Here is a 16,487-nt window from a genome sequence, read left to right as displayed (position 1 = left end):
CTGGTAGTTAATGCCGCAGTGTTATGCAGTGAAGATTTGTTTCTGGAGAAAGAGAAAGATGAGAGTCTGTAAAATTCACTTTTCAAGACCACCTAATCTATTCTTTTATGTTTTACAGGTTCCCAGAGGACTATTGTGTACTCCAAAAGTTATTTTGTGATGGACAGTAGATACTTCTCTCTTGAACTATGCTATAGCGAGGATGCTATAGAGCCAACGCCGTATAATGAATCAAACCTGCAAAACCAGGTATCTCCCAATGGCCCCAGCATGTGGGAATGGCCTCTTCCGTTCTGTTTCAAACGCTGCTGCGCATTAACTCAGTTCCTTAAGGAATTACTTTTAATAATAATAATTAAAAAAAATCTTAAGAAAGCTGGAGGGGTCACCAGAAGAGAAAGGACAGCTCTTCCATCCATCACCTTTTATAGATATCCTCTAGCCACTTTTCATCATCTTCTTCATCGTCTATCGGTTCTTCTGTTTCCAGGGGAGAAGGAATGAAGAACTCGGGCCTGGGACGTGGTTTCCTGATATGAGACTTCAGTCCGAACTTGCGCTTTAGCAGGTGGAACTGTTCTTTGACATAGTAATAAAACTCATATTCATATCTCATGCGTTGGTAGAGGATCTGTATTGCTTCTGGAGAGGGGACGGTCTTTTTCACTGTCACAGTCAGATTGCCAAGTTTCCTATGTTCTGTGAAAAAAACCAAACAAACAACATGGTGGGCGCTGATTAATGAGATCAGACCTAAACTTTTTTTTTTAAAAAGATGAAGGCATAGCCCTACTGCATTACTGATACAAATGAGCTCAATCTGTCTCCTTAATAACGGATTTACTTTTAACAAGAGAGGAAAAAATATAGATGTTTGAAGTCGGACTTGCATGTTTAAATATGGCTAGTTCATACATGGCATTTGGCATTGCGTGTAGTCACCGAGGATCTTAATTGGCACTGGTTATCTGAAAATGCAAATTAGGTCATACCAATTACGAGCATAAACTACACGTAGAGAAACCCATAATCTTGCCTAGCTTTGGAAATTTTGCCTGATGCATGTGAAGTATATATCCAGCAGGCAGCTGAGCTGAGCTAATCAATTGTTTCCTATGTGGCATACTACGTCGTGTCTCAGTTTTGCTTTATTATTGTTCAAATCTAAACAGATATATATCAACCTAAATCCATCTCAGGCTAGCACCAAAGCATTGTTGGCATCACCACATGACATCTCAAGACCAAACGCGCCTGCTGATTTTCTTGTCCTGTTATACCTGCTAATTAAACTAAACTCATCTTCCTGTCGTGCCCTGGGACTGGAAGATTTCAGTATGTTTTTCTTCACCTGACAACTTTTGCTTTGGTAAACCAAAATAAAACACCTTTATTGCCGATAAAGAATTAGAGTTACTAACAAAAATATTGAATTGCCTCTTTGCCTCCTCTCTCAACAGATTATTCTACCATTGGAGATTAATGTATTTGAACAAGGTGTAAAGCAAACTCTCAAGACAATCATTTTACTGTTTTCTCCCAGATGGCAACAGGCTGCCAGAGCATCCTAAGTGTTTTCTTCTTCTCCAAGACAGAAACGTAATTGAAAATCAACCGTGAAGAAGAGAACAGAAAAAGCTGGAAGTACTGACCTGTGGCATCACTGTATCCCCCCTAACAAACAACTGCAAATTCTTTTAGGAGAAGTGGAGATGAATGTTACACTGGTGAAGTACTAGCCTCTATAATTAGGTTTTCTGAAAGCTCGGTGCTCCAATCCAGCAAGCCTTACTCTGAGAGAACGTGACACCCACGGAAATGACTGTAATAGCCTCAGAATACACCTGGGTCCAGACAAGGCAAGATGAATGGGCTTGCATGGAAGCAAGGAGATGCCAGTTAGACGTTAGTAAAAAACCTTTTTCATGGCAAGGATAGTTGGGCAGTGCAGCAGAGCATGCAAGTTAGAAAAGCTGTATCTCTGGAGGATTTTAAGAGCAGATTAATTGATTCTCTCCTGAGGGAAGCCGCTTGACTAGGTGACATCTTAAGGCCATTTTCCATGACTCTAAAACCAATAGATTAATTTTAATCTTGTCAGCCCTTACTTCACTTCCTTGCTCTTTGCTGCAACAGCAAGGTCTGCATGAGAACTGGTTTTTTTTTTTTTTTCCAGGATAATGTCTTGGCTTCTGCTGCTCATTCTTCCCTTAATATTTATATCCTCTATTTGTGCTGCCTCAAATGCCAAACAGAAATCCCCATACTCTACATGACTACATAGATAAACTGTTGCAGTGAAGAAGAGCTGGATTTTGATATAGAAACCTAATTCTTATTGTAACAGCAGTTATGCAAGTTGGAGGAATTCAAAAGGGTCGGGCCATGAAGCACGGCAAAGAAAAAACTTACAAGGAGGAAGCAGACAACAAAGAACATTTCATGTTTCCAACTGGGTCCCAGCGGCAGCAACCACCCTCACTCCCAGAGGGAGTTCCTGAATCAAAACAGGATTTTATCACGGGCAGAGTTTTGCTCATGTGAGCAGGCCAAACTGAGGTCTTCTGAAGCATCTGCCAGCAAAGCTAAACACATGCTTAGCAGCTCTACAGAGAAACATGTTTTCACAATCGCTTACACGCAAGGCTAAGGGATGGATCAATGATTCCTAGTAGGAAAAGTAAGTTGTTCTTGGGATTCCACAAGCAATACGTTCATCCAAGAGAAATAATCAAGAATAACTTTTTAGGGAAGAGAGGAATTTTAACCAAAGGCAAACCCATTTATTTGAAGAGGTCATAAAAGATGAGTAAGTCCAGCTAGCAAACACAACAGCAATGGTCTTTAGACAAAAAGTTGGTGTTATGCAAGATTTTACATCTTGAAAAGTACAACAGAAGGGTAGAGCACAGCTGTGTGAACATCAACTGCTTTCTTTACATTTTAAATGATTAATGTTCATATAGCTTAGGGTATCCACACCTATAAACATATTCTAATTTTCAGACAACGGACACACATTTTCCTACTTCAGAGTAAAGGAATTAAAGAAAAACAACTGAAAGCCGTTCATTTTAATAACACTGCACGAGACAGCAAGTGCTGCTGGGCTGGACATTCTCATATTCATTTGACTTCATTGCGTGACACACATCTGGTGCAGAAGAAAAAAGTTATATCTGAAAGAGGTATTCTCCCTCTCAATTTTGCTTACCAATTACAGCAGAGTAACTTGAAATGTAGGGAGGATATGATACAAAGAGACAATAGGTTAACTAGTTACCAAACGTAATGCTGTTCTAAATCACAAAAAAAAAATATTTAAAGCATTGTTTTTATTTTGCATTTGTACTTTTAATTCCTTCTCTAAAGAAAGAATGGTTTTCATTAGTTGGTAAAAATTAAAACATGCTTCTCTGTAATTACATGGAGATTTTACACCAAACTTTGTAGTTCTTTACACTGAAATCTGTCTCTACTCATATATCTACGTAATTAAACAACTTGCTACACAGAGTTCTTTGTTCTTCAATTACAGTGATACATGGTGATATATGCTCTATACTTACTGACTGTTCACAGTTTATTAATTTGTATAGTTTTATTTAGATAGGAGTAAAATGATTAAAATATACAAAAGCTGAATTAAACATAAAGAAGCGATCTTTAACGTGCTGTCTAGCTAAGAAAAAGTGTAAAGGAAGGATCATGAAATGCTTGCATTTAAAATAGACATTAGCATAGAAAGCACTACCTGTAGCTACTAAATGGGGTGAAATATTTTTGGTGAAAATATTTGGGTTCCCCAAGAGCTTATTCTCCTCTACACTACCTTTACTCAGAGACCAGAATAGACTAACAAATGTCTCATCTTTTAAAATTCTCAGTTGTTCACATTGCCGTTGATGGGTATTAGATGAATACACTCCAGGAAGGACACTGTACTCAGTCTGTCCTTGGGTGAGAAGGCAACTGCCTTATGATGATTGAGCGCTTCAAGACATTCCTTTTTCTGGTGCTTAGTTGGTAGCTTCCACCAGCTTTGCAGTCTGGTTTTCTTTACAAACTCAGCAGCAAATATACACTACTAAATACTGCATTTATTAAGCTTAAGCCTTTATACTGCTTGCCAACTTCATTTTTATTTTACATAGGTTATTTCTGTTACAGAAAAATCCATTTACCTCGCTGGAAAGAGCTCTTTACTTCTACGGTCCCTCCAGGACTCTAACCGGGAAAAGCCACTTCTTACAGCACCAGCTCCCTTCGGTGGCTGCTCCTCCCAGCAGAGAGAGGCCCTCGTGTTTGGCCCGGGAGCGCTGCCAAGGACGACAAGGTGAAAAGCGCTAGACTGTCTTCTTGGGGGGGCGGTCTGTATGGGGCAGGACCAGCCAAAGGGGAATTTACTGGTGGCGTGCCAGGCAGGGAGCAGCCCGCCCGCACCCCCGCTGCCAAAGCAGCCAGGTGCTGCACGCCACCCTCGCGGCAGGCAGCGAGAAAGCAGCAAAATATACTCATCGTCTGAATTTTGCAGTAGTCATGGGTGGAGGATTCCTGGATGTGTGCAATTCTTCTTTGCTCTATGCACACACCTACGTGTATAGATGTATACATACCTACAGACAGAAACACCCACACTCTGGAAGGCTACAGGAGCAATGTAGGTTTCTCTGGCTTCCGTTGGTTCGCCTCACAGTATAATCATCAGTAACTGCAGTGCATAAATAGCTGTGAGGTGGTGGTTGTCAGATGGTGTGAGTTGGGGCTGTGCCTGGCTGCAGGCTCAGCCTTCTGATAAAACACGTGAACTTCGCTTTTTTTTGCACTTGGATTTTATTTAGACTGGTTTCTGATCTTAAATACTCTTAAAAGGCTCTTCAATACAAATGTGAATGAAATCACAGAACTGCCCCTTGAAGTCACCTTAACCACCTCTCCTCATCATAGAAGCAAAATGGAAAAATTAGGTAGATCTGGCTTAAAGCCGAAATAACAATCTGCATATGCTACATAAACCCAGCTGTCGCACCAAAGGACCCCCATTTTATGACCTTTGAAACAGCCAACCATATGGAGGGCAACAAACTACAACATTTACATTTTAGTTTTTTTTTTTTTAAACTGTGTTTGCTTTGGCATTCTTTTAGATTACTAAAAAGAATGTACTATACAGTAAGGCAGCCTTCCAGTGCAGCCTGCACATGCCTTGAAGGAAGACTAAATGGGTATGCAGAGACCTTGGAGTGCCATATTTAGACAAAATGATCCTAAAGACATTCTCCACCTCAAAAGAGAATTTCGGAGTGACGCTTTCTCCAGCGCCCTGCCATTTCGGCAGGTGCGACGCGGAGGCTTGCTCCCTAGCGCTGCTCCTGGATGAAGTCGCAGGGAGCCCAGCGCCCTCGGAGATCTGTCAGAGAGAGGTGAGCCAGGCTGCAGCCAGCGCAGGAGGGCTACAGGCAAGCATAACTGCGGGCTTGCCTGGCTAACGCTCGCGGCAGCAGAACCCCACGCCGAGCTCTGCCGCTCTAAGGCTGTGTGAACACGATGGCTGTCACAGATAGAGTAAACTAATTTCCTGGAACTACACAGGGAGGCCCCGTGTTTCAATCGTACGCAGCTGAGCTGCAGCACATACCTACTTCTCCACAGTTTTAAATGGAAATAAATGTATGTCACTGTCGTCAGATGTGATGTATGAATCGGCGAAGGCCTCTGCTTGATATGCCACTCAAACGATTGCTGCGGTGCTAAAACAGGGCTCTGATGGCTATGCTAGAAATGATCTCCCCCCAGAATATCTAACTGTGGCTCAGCAGAAAATTTTCTGGCACAACTGATCCGCTTTTCAAACTTGAATTTTTTAGCTGGGCTCTTGAAGGGTATCTGGGAAAGGATGGTTTTGGGAGAACAGACGAGACGCCGATGTGTTTGGGTCATGGGCCATCTTTCCGATGGCCACGGGGCTGCTACTGCTTAGGAGCACACTGGGTCCGGGGCAGCTCCCAGGCGGGAGGAGGGAGGGATGCACTGTGGCCGTACTGCGCGACTGAGCGCCTCGCATAGGCTCGAGATTGCTAACGGAAAGCGGGGACAGTGGAGAAAACCTAACAGAGTCACCGACCGGGAAGAAGTGTATTAAAAACCAAAGTTGATGAAAAAGTAAGTAGTAATTTGTCCCATAGCATCTACTAGCTTTGTCTGTTTGAAATACTATGAATCCCAATTATTAACCTCCTTACTGCTAGTTTACTCTTTTATCAGTTATTCACATCAACAAAATAAGGTGTCAGTTTTACAACATGTAGATAAAGATTAGACACTCCTGTGCATACTGAGGACGGTTACGCTCAGCTCACTAGCAATGCTTGCTTTGTTTTAGCATTTCTGTCCCAAATTATTGTGCTGCTTTGATGACCTGGAACGACTCCTAACTCCAGGGGATCAGGAGAACTCTAGCCCACTGGCACACAGCAATGTTCCATCTCTTAAAGGTCAGATACGGATCTCTCTGAAAGGACAGCTCTCCGGGGGCCATGGAAACACCCAGAACTCCAGAGACCTGCAATCCTAGGCAAATTGGATGTCCTATTTATCAAACAGGGATCTTGAGAGCAAATACACCAGACTGCAATTAGCAAAACGATGGCTGCCAATGACAGAGACTGACCTAGGTGAGACAGTTACAGCAACGCTCCTTCTTCTTTCTCACCACTACAATGAGTAAGAAAACCAGAGGGAAGAATAATGTCACTGTTAATCTAACATAATGTCTTTCTTAACATTAACATGGACAAAATGCAGGGAGCTCAAAGAATGATAACCTGGCAGAGAAAAATGGAAGGATGCCAAAACAGAGATTAGCCGGGAAGAGCTCACAGAGATAATCTGAAAGACACATAATCAAACAGCTACTAATGCTCAAGGATGTAAACACCAAGGAGGCATGGCACAAGATCAGAACAAGGAAGAAACATGGTGGTGGTGGGGAAAGAATAATGTTAGTGATAGATGTAAGAAGTATCTTGGGCCAAATAACAAAAGGAACATCTTCCTACAGTATGCAAGTAAAATATATTGGGAATATATTGCAGAGGTCAACACTGCACTGATCTGGCTGTCAACTGGACAATGTAACAATGATATGAATCCAACAGTGCTCTGAAATACTACTTAAGCAACTAAAGGCATTGTATCACTGTTAGGAAACACTTGCCTTACAACACACTCAGCAATGCAAATATATAACTTTCTCCGTACTTTGTAAACAGCTACCACTCTCTGAGGTCTCTTCTCCAGCCAGGAACTATTTATCATGAAATCTCCAGCCCTCCTCATGGAAACTTCACGGTGTTATGCTTTTGCTCCTACCAGTTCAGAGCTGTGGATCCAACAATGTGGATTTCCAGCTGCATGGGACACCTCAGCCGACCATCCTGTACCACACACTGCCCCTTGCTGCTGCCCCAGCCTGGAAATGTGCCGTATCTCACACGTGATCAGCTAACAAATCTCAACAGGATCTTCTAAGAGACTCCTTTATTTGGTGCACTTTAATGTTGCATTCCCAGTTAAGGTAAGTTAACACAGAAGGAAAAAGAAAAGCTGAAAATTAACCCACATTGGTAGAGCGAAAAGGCAGATTCTTATGAGAATGTGGTCAGGTACTTTTATTGCTGTTAAGCAACTTCTAAGTTGAACTAGACAGAGCTAGAGGTGCCAAAACCAAAGTCATCTGCAGAGGAAATGCCAGGATTCTCTAGTTCGAGTTGCAGAGAGAATTGCTATGGTTGCAGTTCATATGCAATTTCTAATATATCTTTTATAGCTGTGTAAGTATTATTGAATGGATCCAGTCAAATCTGGATCTGACAAAACCACAATTTAAAAATAGGTTCTTACAGATCACTTGTGAACAGTGTTGCATAGTAGGTTACACAGATACTAACATTACTACTTTTTGCAGAGAAAAGACAAAGTTGCAGTGATCGAGACAAATTTCAGCAGCGCTTACAAGCAGGAAAAGCTTCACCACAGGTATGCTATGCAGAAAATCTGCAGAGATATAGCCTGGGACTTGAGAACCTAGAGCAGGCATCTTGCCCTTGTGCTTCAAGTCACAGTAGACTGCTATCTGTGATTTTTGTCCACAAAAAGGAAGCGACGGAAGAGGCATGCTGTGCAAGCTTAAGATGTCTAAGAGGGACGGAGCGAGGTGGAGGTGTCTTTATTTCCATATATAGTATTGATGCGTGCAACACTGGCATATAGCATCCAGTTTTGTAACCACATCCTAAATCAGACAGGGTATGAAAACAGCCTCAGAATGAATACTGGGATTGGAAGGGACACTTTAGAGAAAGATGTTAAATTCACTCTGGTCAGCTTACCAAAAAAAGAAGATCGAGAGGTGACTTGTTTACAACATCTGCATATTTTCATGGTGAGAAAACTATGGATACTGAAGGGTTGGAAGCTGAAGCTGGAGAAATGCAGACTGGAAGTAAGGCACAGCTTTTTTAAGTGGTGAAGGTGATTAATCACTAGAACAAAATAAAAAGAGTTGATTTGCTATCACTTGATATTTTTACATCAACACTGGGTAACTTAACCAACTCCAGTTACTGATCTCTGTGCAGAAGTAAGAGAAACTGTGTGGCCTGCAGCACACAAGAAGCCAAGCTGAATGACCCAATGGTCCATTTCAGTCTTTCACAGATGCAAGTTCCAAGCATCTTGCACGTGTCAGCTTCCAAGTCTGGAGTACCACTTGTTAAAGCCTTTTTGTCAGTGCCTTTGAGATACCTCCATGTGAATGTCATTTTTGGAAGATGTCTGAACATCTAATTTGCTACCTTTTCCAGTCACTGGCTGTTCAAACCTAGTGGTCACCACCCTGCAGTATCAGGCCTTGCAGGAATGTGAAGTAACACTAAATTTTTTTAAAAAAGTTTGAGAACACGGCCTTAAAAATTATTAATTCTGAGTGCTGCCTCTTCCTGTCTTCCTAGAGCATACGTATGACTGTTTATTGCTTTATATAAGAATAACTACTGAAACGAGTAATGAAAGCACAAATACTAACTAGGACTAAAATAATGGCCAATAATAAAATGTATGCACTGCCAAGGTAAAGCCACTACGATAAGGTATACAGGACTGGAAGATGCACATTACTGTGTGAAAGCTGCTATTAAAACGGAGGAAAAAAGAAAAAGATATCAGTTCTCTTCTCCCTTGTGAGAAAGTTGCCAGTTCTAAGAAGATTTTCTCCCAACTATGTCTTCACACAGACAACTGAAAGCCCTGAAATGGCTTTATTCCTTATTATTGCAAGTTACAGGCGGTCAAGAGAAAATTCTCTCTTTTGCCCTTAGGTTCTTTTGTGTATAATGAGCGACTGAAGGCGGCCAGGGGCTGAGGCACTGGTGAAGAAGGAAGAATGCTACCAGAGCAGAAACAACACACTGTTCCTTTCAAGTTCACCCCCTCCTGGCCCACAGCCCGACTGCCTTGGCCAGCTGCCAGGGTATCGGGACAAAGGCTTCCTCCTCTGGCCAAAACCGAGGAAAAGGGTCCGTTGTTTCACACAGGCAGGCTTGTTTCAGCAAGAGAAAAAACTAAAAAGAAGGGGAATTATATTAACTGGAAGTCCTGGGAGAGGAGAGTAATCTCCTAGTGTGGCTAATGCAATTCTCACCCCATGCTTTTCCTGGAGAGGGAACGTCTTGATTCTCTACTGTTCAGGCTAGAAGGCAAAGTATAATGTCTCAACAGGGCTAAGCCCTAAGGCTGCCAGGGTCTTCGTGTCCCCTGAAGTTACTATGAACCAGAAACAAGAATGCGTCCTTCCTCCTTCCAGGAAGCCCCAGGCGACCCACTGCTCCCCTCCACGTCTGCGCCAATAAGCTCGCGTGAAGGGCGAGCATCCTCACTCATAAAAAGACAGAAATTTCTATGCACCTAGCAGACCTTGAAGAGTCTGACAAATAGATAAGCCAAACATTTAGCTGTCTCAGGACTTCACAGTGACCAAGGCTCCTGCTGGATTTCCACAAAGTCATTAAAACCAAGTCAAGGTGAATTCACACCGGGGCTTTTTGCCATCTCTGTAACAGAGCCTGCAGCCCTGGTCTGCGATGGGGAACTTGGGACACTTGGGGTTCGCTGCAAGTTGAGAGGTCGTGCCCCTCCCTGAAACCTCCGAGGCAGATGCTGTTGCAGAGGTTACACAGAGACGCAGTGGCTCTTCATGCCAACCTCAGCTCCTCTTTAGCAGCACAGCGACAGGCGAGGGATGAGGACTCGAAAAAGGTGGAAGAAAATCCCCAGGTCTGGCATGACCCGTTTGATTCTGAGCACCAAAGCGCTTGGGTGAGGTGGGCTACCTCAGAGGCTGTACCACAGGAGGTAGTGTCTCAGTGAGCTGTGGCAGGAGACTTCCCCTAGCGATTATTTATATGTCTGAGAGTTTTTGGAAGCAGGCCCCAATTCAAGAACAAGTGTGATTTTAATCTGCTCGGGTTAATATAAATGAATACAGGACATTTTTAGGTGCTTAGATGCTGTTCCAACACCATCGAGATTTACACACGCATGTACTTGCTCTGTATTCCAGGCAATAGATTTTCCTCCTGACGGAGCGGGGAAATGGCGTTTCTGACACATACTTATGAGACCAAGATCTTTGCAGGCCAAGGCCTCCCTATGCACCTCGTGCACGTGCACCAGCCAGTAGCAAAGACAGCCTCCCCTGTAGTACCTCTCATCTATCTTCAGTGACTTACGTGATCAGCTCCAGCACGTCTTGACCATTCTTGTTCGTGCATCAACACCAAGAGCAATCCATTGAGGAAACAGAGTTTGCTCAACAATCCTTTTTAATTCAACTCGCATTTAGCATTACTGTGCTGACAGGGAAGAAGTACATGGGCACATCATTCTGCCATCTATCACCTTGTTTACAGAAGTATATTCTCAGTAGCCTTAACTCTATTGCAGGTTAAAGGAATTAGCCGAGTACTGCGAAAACACCCATGAATCAGAACGGGAGATTTACAGGGTATGAAAAGCCACTGCTCCTGCTCTTAGTCCTGCAAATTCTCTGATGTCTGCAGTGTTTCAATCAGTAGTTTCATTCCAGTGTTAGAGAGACTGGCTAGTATCAGCATTTCCAGGATGACTGCACTGTTTTGATTTAATGACAATACTAGTCCTGACATAATGACTACCGTGCTTCAAGGTTATACCGCACAAAACTTTCCCTTGTGCTTAAGAAAACAGGAGAAAAAATGACCTGCTGTCTTTTTCCATTTCAGTATTTATGGGCACACGTAAACATTAACACCTCTGAATGAAGATAAAATGGGACAGAAACCAGGAAGGATGTGACAGTAATTAGGAAGAGCTCTTCAAGAAAAATCAATTTTGGGAGGGAGCGAGGTTACTAAAAAGAACACTAAACCTGCAACAAACCAGGGTTTTGCTGAAGAGCATTGCAATTTTTTACATTGTGATCTTCAGGAGTGGCAAAATAAAGGCCCCTAACATTATTCATGAGACATGCAACGTTAAGAGTTGCATCAAGATAGAGAGAGAAACCCTGTTGTGGTGAGTTGACCCCAGCCAGCAGCCAAGCACCCATGCGGCCACTCGCTCGCTCCCTCTGCCCCCACAATGGGACGAGGGAGAGAACAGGGAGAACGAAAGCGAGAAAACTCGTGGGTAGAGATAAGGACAGTTTAATAGGTGGGGGGGAAAAAAGGTTGATGCAAAGGAAATCCCTCACCACTTCCCACAGACAGGCCAATGCCCAGCCAGTCTCTGAGCAATGGCCACCTTGGAAGCCAAAACCCCCGTTCTTCCTCCTCCACCCCTGCTTTTATTGCTGAGCATGATGTTATATGGTATGGACTATCCTTTTGACCAATTTGGGTCAGCTGTCCTGGCTGTCTCTCCTCTCAACCTCTTGCCCATCCCCAGCCCATTGACTGAGGGGGCAGAGTGAGAAGCAGAGAAGGCCTTGACGCTGTGTGAGCTCCGCTCAGCAACAACCAAAATACTGGTGTGTTGTCAGCTTCGTTTTAGCCACAAATCCAAAACAGCGCTATATAAGCTGCTATAAAGAAAGTTAGCTCGAACCCATCCAGAGCCTGCAGAGTAAAAATGGCTGCTGTCAGATGTGGGCAAACCTGTCACACCTGTCTCCAGGAAATTTAAAATACACACAAAATACATACATAATGCATATAACAGGCACAATGGATCAGATGAAGTACTCACTGAGTCACTATACTGAGTATTTGAATGGTGGTCAGTAGTGGATGCTTGGAGGAGGAGTGGCAGAGGCACAGACCGTGTCTTCCCCCAGTGCCGTCTTGCAGCTTCTGGTGCTCAGCAGCTAGGCACCCCTCGAGCCAGAAGCTGCTGGTGCTCAGCAGCTAGGCACCCCTCGAGCCAGAAGCTTCTGGTGCTCAGCAGCTAGGCACCCCTCGAGCCAGAAGCTGCACGGATGGCTACTAAATGTAGTGACACAATGAACTTCTCTGTGAATGCAGAGGTTTTGCAATCCTACCAAGGTTTTGGTCACTAGCATGGTGTGTTGCAGGGAGTTCCACACTATAGTAATTTGTTGGTTTAAAAACCCAAACCCACAACCAACAGCACCCAACCCTTTATGTCTATTTTAAACTTTTAGAACCTGATTCTCCCTGAGAAATCAAGACTAATCATTCTGCATTCAATCTCTTTGCATGGTTCATTTTTTGTTTCTAGCATATCCCACTTCAGTTGTCTCTTTTCCAAACTCAAAAGTCTATTTATTAAATTTCTTTTCCTATGGAAGCCATTCCATGTCCCTGACCATCTCCCTTGCTCCTGCTTTGTACCTTTTCTAATTCTTTTAGACCCTTTTTGAGATGGTGTGATTAGAGCTACAAATAATTAATGGAAAACGCTGCAATTTGTGGTTAAAAAGCCATACAACGTAACTGATTTTAACTTTTTTCGTATTTAAGAATCAGAAGTAAATGATAACCTATGTGCCTTTACCACAGATTTGAACTGTTGCTTGTCCCAAAGCACAGAATGAGAATACTTCTTTTACTTTAACAAAAAAGGCAATTCAGGGCAAGAGATTTCTTCAACTTCATAGGCTAATTCTAAAAGCAATAGGGGAACCTATAAGTAAATTTAACTTGGCTGGTAAAGTAACAGAAAATATCATTAAGAACCAAGAGTTAAAATTTCAGTGCCCAATTGCAAATAGATACTCCTCAAAACAATGAATCTGATTCTGAATCTATGAAATCCTATTCAATTTGCTAAGCTTACCAGAAGAATAAATGCCTGAATTTCACTCCTGCCCAACAGTTCAAAGAAATCCTGAAACCATAAATGATCAGCTCTGCAGACAGAATGCACCATTGAATATATATATTTTTTTTTAAAAACAGTATTTTAATGAAGTTCTGTGGAAAACGTGATGAAAAAGTTATCTGAGAGAATGGTACATTCAGGGTTTTCATAGCAACAAAAACAATGGAAAAAAAAAATTAAAATCAAGGGAGCTTTGTAAAGGCCTGTCCAAAAAATCAAAAATTCATCTCTGGGAGGCTTGGCGTACGTTTACGTAGAAGGGACACCTACCGCGTTGGATGTGTATATGCACTTACACATGGCAACAGGGCCCTAAGGCGCATGTTTTGACCTAGGCTCGGCACTCATTGGGAGACCAATGCATGCAACCAGGTTTTGTCTTGGTGCTGAGTATACAGGTCCCAGAACCCAGTTCAGTGTCTAGAGATGGAGGCCAAGTTCTCCTGTAAGCGCGCGGGTGCTGGGAATATGAAATTGTGACTCCGAGCTCTTTAAAAATACATTCCTCACAGGTTACTCCGGTGTGGCCAGTGACTATGGTCATCAGTTTCTAAACAAACACGGTAACCTGGGCATATCACGTTCAGCTGAAACTTCATCCATCTGCTTGCCACAGTGGTTGACAGCATTTCTGGCACATTCCCAGAGCATTTAATTTTGTTAAGTACATTTATTGAAGAAATGAAAACCCCTAAACTGAGCAAATATAGAGTCCTTATAAATATAACTACTTTTTTTTTTTTCCCCATTTGGTCTGAATAACAGTGGGAAATGAAAAACCACAAGGCTGAAGGAAGTGAAGGGACTATTTATGTAGCATGGGAAAAATTAAACTGAGATTCAACACTTTAAAGTGGGTGACATCTGTTTATCAAAATACTTTTGTTGTATCTCTTTTGCCTTTGATTATCCAGTCTGTCTGCTAAGACTTAGAAACAGGGATGCGGTGCTAGATTCGCCCTTTGATTTTAGTGGCAATCTGTGTAAGTTCTGCCACTACTTTGAAATCAAAACGTTGGTCTGGCATTGCCAATTGCTAATAAAATATACCAATGTATCGTGTGCCATTTCTTCGCAAAATTACTCACACGTGTATACAATATGAAAAGATGTGTGGGACTTGGAGTTTCTCCCTTTCAACACATGAGATACAAAGTGTCTATGTGCTAACTTTTTATTTCTGTTAAAACAAAACCTGTTGAACAAGTGGGATGTACACCAAGATGTGGTCTGGAAGGAAAACAGAAGCAGCCTGTGAATTGAATAGCTGAATTAAGCAGTAACTCAAACCATTGATTTCTACAAGTAGCTTGCAAAAACATGCACCAAGGAAAATAATTTTCAGCGATTCAAAGCAGAACCTTTGGCTAAGTGGTGAGTCTGCCCTTAAAATAGGCTAAATAATGTGTTCTGCAACTGCACCAAGTACTGGAGTCTACCAGGGACCACATGCCATATTCTGCCAGCAGCAGAAGGCAGTGCCAAGTAAATGCTGAAATTCAATATACAGACAAATGTGCTTTGCAACTTCCCCGCTCTTCTGTTAGTAAAAGTTCTAGATGAACTAGGCTGGCATTTTTGGTAAGCTGTTTGCTAAAGTATACCATGACAGACTGAGGTTTCTTGCTATCAGCCACCTGCTTTGGCATAGCTGCACCAAACAGGCAAAGTTGTACAAGCTGCAATTTGTTCCTGTTATTTTCAGCTAATAAAAGCTGAAAACGGTTGACTATGAAAAGGGTTTGCAGTCCCACAGGAGCTGTTCTTGGTATATCAGGATGTGTGTATATATGTGTGTGCGTATATATATGCCTATCAGGATAATGTCTTTCTTTCAAGGGCTTGGACACTAACAGCACTCATCTCACCCTTTTTCATCATGCTGACCGCAAAGAACAATTTGCCATTTGCAAACAAAACAAAATAATCTTAGCAAGAGAAATCTGTTTCATTGTAGAATGAAACAGATAAGAAGAGTTTAAGATGTATAAGAAGAGTATACATCCTCCATCTCACCTGGCCATTAAAGAAAATCAATTGGTTTAACACACAAAATCACGGGCTAAACTAAGTACCCAAACCCCGGAAAGACCATGACCTCTTCAAAGTGCTATTTGGCATCCAGGATTCCCAGATTATACCCTATCTCTAATGGCTTTTAATTGCCATCACAGGCACTCAAAATTTACCACTCAATTTACCACTTATTGAACTAAATTAAGAATGGGAATGGATAGGATAAGAATCTAGAGGGAAAAAAAAACCTCACCTGAAAGATCCAGAAATTCTGAAATAATAACCCTAAGGAAGACATGGAAAGCGCTATTACCAGGTACCTTTATGGTGAAACTGGACAAACACTAGTCCCTGTGAACCAGGATTCAGTGCAGAAAAACAGATTGAGGACTTCTCAAACACTAAAACATAAGCTGTGGACAGCGCATGACCAGAGACGCATTTCTCATGTGCCGCATCCAAAAAACCTTGGAGAGAAAACGGAGGAAGCAACTGGTGAAATTACCTCGCTGCCAAATACCCGAGTAGGTTTGTTTGACCATCGTCTCCTACCCCAGCTGGTCCTCCCATGCTTCACCCTCTTCAAGATCCCTTCATAGTTTTACTATCCAAACTCCTTCCCCAGGTTTCCTGTCTTCTGCAGTTCATTCACTCGAAGCACTCTTCTAGCAGCTGCTTTGGTCACCATGCAGGGGTTTCTTGAGAGTTTACTAGAATAGATCTTCCTCTTCATTCATCTCCTTTGCTCTTGGCAAGGAAGTCTTGGGCTTCTGCTGTGTTTCTCTGCCCCACAGGGAACTAGGTCATAGACTTCGCTCCTGGAAACACTGCAGGAAAAGATACTACCAAGGGTGCTAAAAAAACCCCAAACAAACCCTACAAACCCCCCCCAAACAATTCCACTAGAAGCTTAGCTCAAATAGCACTCCATGATGCACAGATCTATCTATTGGATAGACAAGGAGAGCACTAAGAAGGCATGATATAAACTTTGGTTTTATGTGCATACTTCATCCTTGCTCCTACAAACACTACTGCACGCCGACTCCTTGCCAACATCCATCTCTACCCAACTGTATACCAGTATACATCAC

General features: G+C 42.5%; 1 protein-coding gene across 1 annotated transcript in view; it reads right to left on the bottom strand.

Moving 5' to 3' along the window:
- Window positions 1–385: 385 nt before the first annotated feature.
- Window positions 386–16,487, bottom strand: part of UST (uronyl-2-sulfotransferase) — a gene marked incomplete at its 5' end in the record, with an annotated part of 108,561 nt that continues 92,459 nt past the window's right edge. Inside the window, 1 exon segment of the mRNA XM_009324154.1 lies at window positions 386–699. Within this exon segment, the coding sequence (XP_009322429.1) occupies window positions 386–699 (314 nt within the window).

This window comes from Pygoscelis adeliae, unplaced genomic scaffold, assembly GCF_000699105.1.
Source record: "Pygoscelis adeliae isolate BGI_AS28 unplaced genomic scaffold, ASM69910v1 Scaffold105, whole genome shotgun sequence".
NCBI lineage: Eukaryota > Metazoa > Chordata > Aves > Sphenisciformes > Spheniscidae > Pygoscelis > Pygoscelis adeliae.
The sequence above is the reverse complement of the archived record's forward strand: the minus strand, read 5'-3'. Positions and strand labels throughout refer to the sequence as shown.